This window comes from Ambystoma mexicanum, chromosome 4q (assembly GCF_040938575.1).
Source record: "Ambystoma mexicanum isolate Mex_15411 chromosome 4q, UKY_AmexF1_1, whole genome shotgun sequence".
NCBI lineage: Eukaryota > Metazoa > Chordata > Amphibia > Caudata > Ambystomatidae > Ambystoma > Ambystoma mexicanum.
In genome coordinates this window covers 866071266-866084007 of record NC_090928.1, presented here as the reverse complement: position 1 = coordinate 866084007, position 12742 = coordinate 866071266, and the positions used below count along the sequence as shown (strand labels likewise).

Sequence of the window (12742 nt, the reverse complement as noted above, 5' to 3'; positions counted from 1 at the left end):
CCCCAAGGTATGAACTCTACTGGACCATCACCCCCGACTTGCTGTGCCTCTCCATTGCTTCAGAAGCCCAATGCCAGGGGTGGAGTATCTGTAGTCGAGTGAAATGTCTGAAGCAGTAACAAATCCAGGTAGCAGCTCCAGGAGTCTCCTCAAGAAGCAGGATGACCAGATCCCGAATCCCCTCACCAGAGTGCAGAACCCAAGGATTGAAGAAAGCCCAACTGGTATCCGAGATCCGCGACTGTGCTGGTTGCTAAGCGCTGAAACCACAAAGTGCAGCTGAACAGAAAAGAGCCAGTAGCTGCCAGCAACCTCACAAGTACCACCGCAGGATCCCTCCAGACGTCCTCCCTCTTGTCCCCAAGACTGAGGCTCAGGAACAAGGGTCTGCACCGCTGTAGCAAGACATAATCCAGCTGGACCACTCTTCTTCAAACCAGAGGCACTATTTAGGCTTGGGGTACTTACCTTATTGCCTTTTAGCTGTGCTTTTCTCAGTTGGGAATTGCAGTGGCTTACCTTTTTAGAGTTAATTCCAACTCTCTTTCCACAGGCTTAACGGCTTGTCACCCTACACATGATTTTTCTACAAACTCTCTAACTTCGTGCAAGACTTTGATTTAAGAAGTGCATCAGATCCATAGATTGTGTCCCAATTGACATTGTCTGTCCTGGCTCCCGGAAGACTCTTCTAGTCCATTGATTTTGATACTGTTTGTCCCTCCTAGGTGGTAGCTTAGTGTATACTGTTACTGCTGGGAAAGTTTTATCTACATTTCATCTGGAAGATTTAAGTGTCCTCACATATACTGAGAAACTGTTTAACTTTTCCTTCCCTAACCTTTCCTTTCTGCAACCTCAGAATCTGCAAAGAATAACCATTGTGATATTTAAATGCCATTACTGTCCTTGTGATTGAAGTCACCTCAGGGTGTAGGAATTGTGTAAGAAGCATATCCAAAGATTATCCAATAACTTGTTTTGATTTTGAAAAGTACTTTTAAAGTATATTTACATTGTTACATGAATTGCCTTTTTGAACTGTATGAAAGAACTAATTGTGGCAAAGTCAAAAGACTGGCAAAGAGGAACACACTTTGTGGCAAAGCCAAGTGAGTGTGAACCAGAACATCGGTGCAGTTACAGAAGAACCTGTGTGGGCAAGCAAGCCTAGGACTACCAGTTGCGTGACCTGTAATGGGTGGACCGTCTGGTCCGACAACTGCGCCTAGACCGGGGATACCCTATCTGTGAAAGCCAAAGAAACATACAAAGAGCAAACCCCAGTGTATGAAGGAGATTGCTAAAATGAAGCAGAAGAAAGCAATCTGTATGAACTGTCAAGAAATCCAAAGGAGTGTAAAGTTAACCTGGAACTGTTTCTTTAATATTGAGAGACCAAGACTAATTACAAGTCGGCAAGCTGATGTCTTGGGGAAGGGAAACTTGAGACCTCACCAACTTTGTTGCTGCCTTGAAGAAGGGAACCTCGAGGCCCGCTTTTTGGAACTGTCTTCTCGTCTTGGGGAAAGGAACCCTGAGAACCCATTATGAACAGTTTTCTTTGGGAAAGGAACCATGAGATACCTTCTTGGAATTGTGTTGTCTTCTTGGAGAGAAGGGAACTCTGATTCCTGTTGAATAGTGTTGTCTTTGTGGGAAAGGTAATCCTGATACTTTCTGGAACTGTCGTGAACTTGGGGAAGGGAAGCTGGAAAGTAAGCCGGGAAGAAGCTCAGAACTTTATTTTGATTTTTGTACTGCTAGAATCTACACATTGTTTAGTTTTAGGTGTGAGTGCAAGCATAGGTTTTGGACACAAAAGGACTTTTAAGTTGAACTTACTGACTTGGACCATCCTTAGTTTCCCTAGGTAGGGAAATCCCACCGTAGCATAGGGCAGTTAGGCCTTCAACCATCCTGACATTTTAAGATAATAAATGACTTTTGTTTAAACTTTGAATCTGTTGTCTGTCTCTTGCTTCATGATGCCTTCACAGGTGGTACTTGTGCATTGTAACAAATACATAATTCTATTTCAATATCTTGGGTTACGAAACCCAAAAGTAGCTTTTAAAAGAATCCCAAATTCAAAGCAGACAAAGGAGCAGATGTAACACAGAGCACAGTGTGAATATATTTTGCTTACTGATGTATGTATGGGTTTAAATAGACTTCTGAATTTCCACCATTCTTTGGAAGGACAGTGCAAAAAAGTGAAGAAGTTGTTGTTGCTATACAATTTCCCCTTTCCAGAATATGGAGAGTACCCGTGCACACTCCTTCATTTTCCATTTTTGATTCCCAGGCACATGTGCCATGATGACCTTACACCTGCACAAATATCAAAATGGCAGGACTAAGTGCAATCTGGCAACCACCTTAGAGGATTACATTTCCCTGATAAAGTAGATACCCATGGTCATCAAGAGACTCCCAGTACCATCACAGAGGGAGATAGCCACCAATCTTCCCTGAAGAGTGATTTAAGGCAGTCATAGTAGCCTCAATGGCAACGTGTCCAGAGAGCAAACTATTGGCACATGTGGTGGTTCTGTTCGAGGGTACAGGCCTTCTGAAGTAAAGGCATGGATAAGGGAATTGGATGGGATTGAGAGGACAGGGGACCCATTGTCAGTGCTGTTTGGTGTGGATGAAAGGGAGGATGAATGGAATCTTCTTCCTTGCATGCCACAATATCTGTTATTGGCGGCAAGGGTGTGCATAGTAATAGGTTGAAAATGCTGTAGCAACAATCTAATGTGGACCCTCAAGTCCAAGGAGATCTAGGAAATGGAGAATATCATGGGTGCTCTCCATGATGTGCATCCATCCTGAGAGGTGGAGTGTGCTCCCTTTCTAAGCTCACCCCTGAAACAATAACTGCCGAAGCTGACAGCCGAGACGCACAAAGGAGCTAAGAACACTTGGGCCCCACTACCCCGCAAGACATTCTTGAACCGTGGTTGAAGAGGTTGGAAGTGAGGGCCCCCCACCTAAACGGTTTCCACATAGCTCTCCGGTGTCTAGGAGCGCCTACTGTTCTACTGTTGTACCATCTGCCTTGGGAGGAAGTGGGGAGGAATCGTGCGGGAGGGAGGGATTTGTTTGAAATAAATTAAAATGTGTGCATATGGCACTGAGTTAGGTTATATGTGATTTCATTGCTGACAAAACCTCTAAATACATGTTGCCCATATTATCTACATGCAGATGTATACATCTACTGTTTCCTACCGTTTCTATTGTCTGTGACTTCCATCTTGTGGACCTTTTTAAGAATTGCAATCCTAGTTTCTTGCTTTTCAAATGTGTCTTCGCTTTTACTATATTTTCTGCCTACTTTTGTCTTGCTAATACCCTTTACGGTTTGACACGCCCCAACCCCAGTTCCACTTATACCTGTCTTTCCTCTTTTTCGTCCACCCCTTTATACTTTTTTTAACTGAAGTCTATTTGTTTTTTTCCCTCACCTAACACTGCAATGCTATATTATTTTCGATAATTATTGTATTTTGTTATTTTTACCCCTTTATTTGTCTCTATTTCTTCCAGTAATGTAATCACTGGTTACCACTGAAGAAGTTTACAATATTCAGAAAGATGGTATTTAATGTGTTGTAGGTACATTCTAGAAAGAAAGAATACTTTTTTTGTGTATTGGCTTAAAATTAACCTTTTACAAATATTGCATATTACAGAACATGTAGATCTATCTTTTTACAGCTAAAACAGTACGAGATTAACTTCATCATACATAGTTAAAATTGATCACACTCATCTTAAAATAGACAATACTAGGGATAGAATTAATCAAAGGTTATGCAAAACAGACCTTCAACTCCTTACCACTCCAAGAACTTAAAGTATCTCAGAACCCTAGCACCCTAATAGTAGTGAAACTGATTTCTCTGAGAAGCAACAATATCAAAAATGATACAAATTAATTGATAAGTAGTGGTATAGTACTAGCCCCAAAAAGTGGGTACGAATAGAAACTAAAATGTCGGGTTAATCGTTACCAGATGTTTCAGGGTTTCCCTAGTTGTCTCCTCTTTACAAAATAGACAAAAAGGGCTCACGTAGACTGAACTATTCTGAATATTCAAGATTTCACGCATTAAGATTGAATCAGACTCGCATGAACAGAGCTCTTTCAATTGTGTTTCGGAACCTTACATAGAAATTTGTCATGCAAAACGCCTTGCTTTTTGTGTTCACTGACCAGATCATGATGTAATTTGTACCTTGTTACTTTGGAACGTGTTCGGATCCATTCCAGGTCCCACAACCTTTGCTTTTTTAAATTTGGTGATTCAATGAGGGGAGCCCAAGTACAACTTAGTGTATCCAGTAACTCATTACACATAGAAATCCAACCTGACTGGTAGTCACACTTTTTATCCAATAGGTGTTCCTTTATATTGGAGAAAAGGGATTCGGGAGGTGGTGATGCAATTTTACTCAATAATAATTATCATTCTAATTGTTCTTTTTTTAATGCGCTTAATAACAAGTGGTTTCTGAGCACGAGATCAGGATTCAAACCTGCATTGCACTGCTTTGTCTTGCTTCCAGGACAAACGTGTTGCCCCTGAGCTATCCTTCCTCAATAATGCATAACAATAATGCCTTACGCTCCAGTCTACACTGCATTGACAAGAGGCCTAGCTCTAACCTAATCACCACCAAATGGATCACAGTTTGGTAAACGTAGCACCTTGCGCTACAATTTTGCCTTGAAATAATTAATGAAGTCCGAATTTAATTATAGCATTGTTTCTAAACCATAAATTACTTTCAGGATCAATTTATAATATTTGATCCCAGGTATCATAGTTATTTTCCTTTTCTCCAAATAAAACACTCGACCTTCAACTGCCACCTTGTTCTCCTTGCTTCAGTTTTGTATGTCTAGATACATAACGCATAGTTGCCAATATGACACATTCCAATCTGTAAGTGCTTATCCAGTCCTATTTGTTTTCTTTGCATTCTGAGACTTGTAGTTCCACTTTTGCCATTATATAACTCGGACTACAAGTCCCAGATTACAAAGAAAAAAACAGATTTGGATAAGCACCTAGAGATAGGAATGGGTCATGTTGGCAACGGCATAAAGCGAACCATGGTTTTGATGACCGGATTCTCCAAAGTCCCGGTAAAACCAATTTTCCCCAATTTTGGAATATCGCATGATCTTCGTTTTTTCCTGGTTTATTATAAGATCATTTTCATTTGCATAACCCCTCAGTTCCCTTAACATACTCTGGAGGCCGATCTGTGTGTAATCCATTAGAAGAATATCATGGGCTAGCCATTTGGGTTTGACCTCTCCTAGACGAGGAGACCCCAAGAAATACTCTTCAATGACTTCTCCCACATCCGAAATATAAATATTAAACAGACTGGGTGAATACGCACCCCGACTGAGACCTCTAGTCATGGAGGTCTTATTTGATAGGTTCCCTTCTAGGTCTTGTTTTACACAAATGCATGTATTGGTATGTAGGTAAACCAAAATACTGAGCAACCCCTGGGGAAGTCCCCAGTTAGAGAGTTTACACCACAGTTTACAAAATCAAAGACATTGTAGAAGTCAATGAAGCCTAGAAAAAGGTTTGGTGATTTTGGGTTTATTACACATAGCCGGTAGTATGCTCATAATTGTTACATTTAATGTGATGCCAATCCATCTCCGAAAGCCAGATTGAAATCTGCTTAAACAGCCCGACTGATGGCCTAAGTTTCTAATTCTTTTAGGATCAATGCCGAGAACATCTTGCTATCAACATCTAACAAGGAGATCATCCAATAGTTCATCGGATCTAGCCAATACCCCTTTTAATAGATGGGAACAATATATGAGAGCTTCCAAGACTGGGGGAGATCCTCAAAACACATTTATTTACAGGAGAAAGAAGGCTCTTTTGATCACAAATGAATGTGCAATAGATAAGAAATCAGATTTGACAGGTAGCAGTGCGCTTCTTACAATGTGGTGAGTTAGAGGGACATTCTGAGCAAGTTGTGGAGGGGAGTAAATGGAATAATCACCAGGGACAATACGTAAGTGGACATATATAGATTCAGGACAATCAGCGTTGGACATTTCGAAGTGCAGGTAGGCGGTACGGCCAGCTGTGCTCTGGATGTGACCATGATGGGTGAAGTGCTAGAATTAAGGCAGAGAAGGTGGGGGGGATAGGCAGGTTAGAAGCGAAGGAAAAATGTTAGCTAGATGGCAGATGAGAGGTAGGTTGAGGGTAACTCAGAGGCGAGGAGGTAGGCTTTTAGTTTGGTTTTGAATAAATCCCTGTGAACTGTTTCTCGGATGTCTGGGATAAGAGAATTCCACGCAAGTGGAGCAAGAAGAGAGAGGGGGCAAACAAGCGAGAGGAAGCACATGGAGGGTGAGGAGAAATAAGGATAGTCTTGGGGGCAAGCAGAGATTACGAGAAGGCTTGTAGAGTTGGATAGAGTGGTGCTTTACCGTGGCTAGATTTGGAAACCGGGACATTTAAATCTGGCCGTTTTTTGCATCGTCAGTCATCCAGCCCGGTAATGGTACCAGGAAGTAGGTGTGAAGTGAGTGAGTGCAAAGAGAGTCCTGAAGCTAATGATCATGTCGAGAGTTAGAAAGCATAGTTGGGGAGACCAAAGAGGATGCTGGCACAGTAGTGCAGTTTAGAGAAGACAAGAGTTGTTAAGAGATGCTTCGCGGTGTTGAAAGGAAGGAGGAGCCTGTTTTTCCTAATATTTAGGTGGTTGAGGCGAGCTGCTGTTCCATTTTTGGAGATGAAAGTAGAGAAGATGTGAAAAGGGTCATAGATGACGCTGAGGTTTCTAGTTGAAGATAGGGGAGTGTTGCGTTGGAACTGCATAAGCAGAGGAAGAGATGAGAGCTTTTGGCATGGAAGATCATCCCCTGTTTTGGTAGAGTTTAACATCAGAGAGTGTAAAACCATCCAATATCTAATGGCAGAGAGGCAATTGGACATTTTGATACAGAGATCAGAGGAGAGTTCCGGAAAATAGAATAAGATTGGAGTGTCATCCGTGAAGAGTTGGTACGAGAACCAACAGGAGGAGATTAGTGCCCTAAGAGCAGAGGTGTAGAGTGTAAAGACTCTTGTGGAACACCAACAGTTTGAGGAGTGAGTTGGTGTTATTGCTCTAGGAGACAGAAAATTGGTGAGGTGCAAGGTAGGATTCAATCCAGACAAGGGCTTGATCGCGAATCCAAAGTACAAAGAGAGTATTAAGGAGATCAGAGTGATTGACGGTGACAAAGGGAGCATATGGGTCAAGGAGAATTAGGATCGAGGATGGGTTGGAGTGCTTAACAGAGGGAATTAAGTTGGAGACATTCATGAGAGCAGTTTCCGTGGAGCGACAGAAGCGGAAACTTGCTTGTAGGGGGTCTGAAAGGTTGTGAATGTCGAAGAAATTGGTAAGACGATTGAACACAACCCTTTTGAGCACTTTAGTGTGGAAGGAGAGGCACCAGGCGAAAATTAGCTGGTAGGTTTGGGTCAGCTGCTTTCTTTTTTTAAGAGAGGGATGACTGTGGCTGTTTAGAAAAATCAAGCGAAAGCAAGTAGAGTCAAAGGACCGAGTTCAGGCAGGTGAGAGGCCACTAAAGGGGCAATTTGGCTTGACGAGTAAGAGGGGTCTGATGTGTTACAAGAGGGGTTAGCCTTCATCAGTAGAGAGAGCTCTTTGTCAGTATTAATGTGACGAAAGTGGGAGATAGAAGCAGAGGATGATAGCGTAGGCGGAGTGTAGAATGTAGAAAGAGGGAGTGTGAGGAAGGTCAGGAGACGGTCTCTAATTGTTGAAATGTTTACAGCAAAGTATTAAGCTCGGTCATTAGCTGTGAGAGTCGAGTCGATGGCCACAGATTTAGAAGGAGTACGTTTAGGGTGCCCTTTAACCAGCGAGGATGGTTGGCATGAGAGTCAATGAGGGCTAGCTAGAATTCCTTTTTAGCTCTTTCGCTCTATAAGGAGTGGACTTGTGAGAGTTCAGGACACTGAGGAACAGTTGCAGGTCCTCATGCGAGTAGGTACGCCACCATTTGCGCAGAATACGATGCATGTCTGTGCAGAGAATGTATGAATGGGGTGATCCATGGTTAAGGATGCTGAAACCTAGGGTTTAAAGTAAGCAGAGGGAAGTGAGAGGAGAGTAAGAACCGTAGGTCGGAGAGAACAGGGCGAATGGAGAAGGTTTACATTTCCTTTTGGTAATAGGCAAGCAAGTGGTGAGGAAAGGTCAGAGGGTGGAAAGGAAATGGTGGTGGAAACAATGAGTGATCAGATATGGACGTTGTGACAGTACTATTAGTGGCTGAGAGAGGTGGAGATGAATAAGAGATCCAAAGAGTTACCCCCTGTGTGCTAGTTAGGTTATAAATAGAGTGGAGAGTGTGGTCACTAAGAATAGACTGAAGTTCAGATTTCTGAGAAGTGGTTGGAGAGGGAACGTTAAAGTCACCTAACAGAATGAGGTGATGTTTAGGGGAAAGAGAATCAAGGAGTTGCAAATAATGGTCCAGTGGGACCAGGACGGTGATGGATGCAGATGATGTGAACCGAGTGAGGTGGAGCAATAGTAGAGCTGGTGAATTCAAAAGCGGTAGGAGAGAATGTAGCATTGGAGAGTTGTGAGACATTGAGACGAGAAGATAGTAGGTGTCCGACTCCTCCATCTCTGCCAGTCATTTGAGGTGAGTGAATGAAGGATAGTTTGGAGTTGTGTAGGGCTGCTTGAGTGGCAGTGTCAGATGGAGAAATCCAGGTTTCAGTGATGGCATCAAGGTCTAGGGGACGAGAGCTGGATCGAAAGTAGTCAGTGGTGAAGGTAGTTGTGTTGCATACAGACTGAGCATTTCAGAGAGCAATGTTCAGTTGATGAGGTAAGGAAAAGTAGATTGGTTCAGTCTCCGAGGAAGAGAGGCGAGGTGGATAGGTGTTTGAGGAGTTCTGGTTAGCTCTTCAGCTTTGTTTGTTGGAAGGAGGTGGAGGAGAGATGGAGTAGTGGCAGTTTTAGTTGTGAGTTTTATATTCTGGATAGGAAAGGAGGAAGTTGTAGCGTGATTGTAGAAAGCGTAGGGAGAGCTTAGTTGGAGGAGCAGGAGTGAATGCATTATAGATGAGTAGCACAGTGTGCAGAGACAATTCGGTAATTGGGAATCTTGGAGTACTCACAGGTGCAATGGGGGGGGGGAGAGCAAAGGCTCATCTGCCAAGAGGGAAAAGAGGCTGGTCAATGGCTGCTCCTCACACTTCACTGTTCTGCCCTTAACTCGGACACCTCTGGCTGGACGCCCTTCGGGAGTTCAGAAGGGAGAACGCACGCTTATATAATAAATCCTTCATGCAAATAATACATCCTGCATGGTCCAGCTGGATGATCTATTGGGGCCCATGGCCAGTGAGTTACTGGCCTTCTTAATTAGTAAATCAGTACTCTACTGCCACTTACTGGGCCCCTGGGGAAATGGCAGCCAAACAAAGTAAGTGTTTGAATGTCTACTTGTGAAGATGTCTTCTTGTACCTGGCAACACAAAGCATTTCAGGCATCCAATGGTAGGATTGTCATACCCATGTATTGTTGTTTGTTACAGTAAGGTTGGGGTTGTCTGCTTGGGCACGGGTTCTGACTTTGATGTAGCGGGCCGGTATTTGTATAATCCATCTGAACTGAATGCAATTTCTGTTTCAAAGGACCTTTGGGATACTTGTATAGATTGAAATGGAATAATCAAGTGGGGCGTAAGTAAAGCATTGAATAAGTATTTTCCGAAAAATAATCCTTCTCCTAACCCACAATTGAAGAAAAGCAGGTTGAAATACAGTTTTGAGGTAGGGAATTCAAGATGAATATGTGTCTATTTGAACTCTCACATTTTTTACTACTGACCAATTGGTACGGCCTGTAAGGCTGCCAGTGAGAAAGTGGATTTGGTGTATTGTTTTTGGGTGAGAGTATTTTAATCTTGCTCCCATATATTTGTAACCTGTTTTTCTGCATCCGAGATACCGCTTTCAGTAAACCAGGCTGACTGTTTTTTTCTTCCGATATTGTGAATAATTCAACCACCAAAAACAAAAGCCACTGACAAAGAAGTGAGGGCCCGCCTTGGGGCACTGCAGAACACTATAGCCTTTTTTTGGTGGATCCAAAAGTGTAATTCGTACCAATAATTTGATCCCCATTAATAACAAAACCAGTCATCGGTAAGAGCCGACCTTTAATATCCACTTATTTTACTTTTTTCTGAACTGAGAAGGGTGCATTTCTGTGCCTGAATTCAAAGCTGTGCCTCATCATCTGCACCAGTGTGGTTGTGTCCTTTTTTTTTTTTAAAGAAGAATACCAAGGTCTGGTATTGAACGTATGAATGTATTGTACACAAACATAGCTTACCTTTGCACAAAGTCCCTTTGCACAACAAAACAAATGTTTTATATATCATTTCATTTTATTGACGTTTACATTTGCAATTATTATTCTCGCTTTCACTTCGAGCTGGTGAAGTGAGACAATGCTACTCATGTATCTTTGCAGTTCCGCAGCCTACACATAGGTCAGTGCAAGGATAATCCATGTAAACGTTCCCATGACCTTTAGTTTCTTACTTCCCCTTAATGACGTGGTCAATAGACGGTACTAAATACTGCTGACAGCGGAGTGCTAAACAAATATCAATGGTAAACCTTTGAAGAATACCGGTCGTTTAAGTGGTAGTAGTGTCATTAAAAAGTCCTTGCTGCATTCAGCACACCAGACTAGTGTTGATGGGTCGTATATCTGTAGTATTTGGATATGAGTTTTTCAAATGGTAAAGGACGGTGCACTAATTACCATTCATGTACACCTCTTAATGATTTTGCACCTGGACAAGCTACATTTAGTCTAAAAAAATCTTAAACCTTTAACTGCACCAGTTCAAAAAGATAGTTTTAGCAAATAAGGAATCCAGGAATGCCTAACGTTTAATTCTTGACACTAGTTATGCACACACTACACTACGGATGGCAATCCATTAATGAGGTGGGTGGCACTTTGCATTGGATGGCACAGGCAATTTTCGGTGAAGAGGTACAGTTCTAGATCTACCAACATTTTAATCTGTTTATTCTGTCATCTCCAGCCCTTGCTATTTCACTGAGGTGCAAGGAACAAAGACAATACAATTCAGCCTGGCACCATTCACCTATGTTACCTAGTACAAATGTTACTTTAGAAATGCAATAATCACATAACCGCTACAAAAGGCACAGCATCAGGTGATTATTTTATTTGAGAGAGAATACCTTTTTTAATATGGGAAATTAATCTTGGGTTTGGGTTAGGATACCCGTATTTCTCTGGTATTGCTGTTCTAGGAAAGCAGACTTCTAGAAAAGATGCAATTCTACACGAGTTACTATGTTAAGAGGATTCGCTAAGCATATGCAATTTTGTTCGTTTCTTTTCATGTAACGAAAAATTTCATATTCATTTTAGAAAGTGGAGGACGGAAACTGAATGAAAACAAAGCACTAACGTCCAAGAAGGCCAGGTCTGTATTAGAAGTTACTGCATGAACTGTACACGTTATTTATTGCTAGACACCTGTGACTGTTTCATACTGTATGACTTGAGCTTCTGTTTTGTTAACTTCCTAACGTGTGAGGGTAGCAAACTGCTTTGCTGGTGAAAAGGATCTGACATAAACGTGGCAACAAGACATTTTATTAACTAACTGAACCCACATGTGTGGAGGACTGGTAACCACTTTCAATACCCACTGGGAGTCAGTGAGCTCCTTTGCAGTGACGCACATTAAAGGGGTTGGCAGTGTAAATGCAGATTTGCATCTCCATTTTTGAGGTGTAAATAAAAAATGGACTAGAAACCCTCATGGTAGATAGTTTTTGGGCAGGATAATGGTGCTGTGGTTCTGAAAAGACCATTGGCAGTATTGTATATTCCTTTGTGCCTGCTTTTCCACATGGGGTGGCCGGCACAAGGAAATTAGCCCAACGACTAATGCTGTAAGCAGTAGATCGCTCTGTGAATCCAGAACAGGGTCTGCAACTTTTCACTCCTGATTATTTGGATTGCGACTCCCATCATCCCTAGCCAGCATAGTCCATAACGAGGAGAGCATGTGAGTCAGTCCAAAACATCTGGCGAGCCACACACAGGTTATAGAGCCCTGATCTAGGATATCATTTTTACTACGACAGTCCCTGCTCCCCATAATGCTACTATCATTTACATCACTAAGCCTGGGTAAACCTATTTGAGGGTACTCCTAATCATCCAAATACTATCTATTTCACCTGAAACTATTTTTCCCGAACTTTGTCTAAGATTTAGGCATGGTGTTTTGGGTGATTCAGACTGAATAGTATAAATTGGGCATACATGTTTTTGTTTTCAGAATCTGTCTTCTGCAAGTAGAGGCAGGAGGTTGCAGAATAGTTGAGGGAATATGCTTTAATAGTGGCTGAGAGGATAGGCCATCATTTAGTGACTACTTAGCTTGCATGACATAAACACCAGGAAAACAAAAGATACAAATGAAGAGGTCCAAGGATGCTAGGCTCAGAACAACACCTCCACATGTATTATCAAACTCTGCATTGCTAAGGAAGGAATCACTCTTCAATAGTATGTTGTAGAGATAAATCTCATTTTTTTATATTAGAGTTGTGTGCAAAAAGACATAAATCCAACATTTAG

General features: G+C 42.0%; 1 protein-coding gene across 1 annotated transcript in view; it reads left to right on the top strand.

Annotated features, from left to right (window-relative positions):
• Positions 1-12742, top strand: part of CRIPT (CXXC repeat containing interactor of PDZ3 domain) — a 165054-nt gene that overhangs the window by 68599 nt on the left and 83713 nt on the right. Inside the window, exon 3 of the mRNA XM_069608442.1 lies at positions 11519-11573. Within this exon, the coding sequence (XP_069464543.1) occupies positions 11519-11573 (55 nt within the window). The remainder of the gene's footprint in view (positions 1-11518; positions 11574-12742) is intronic.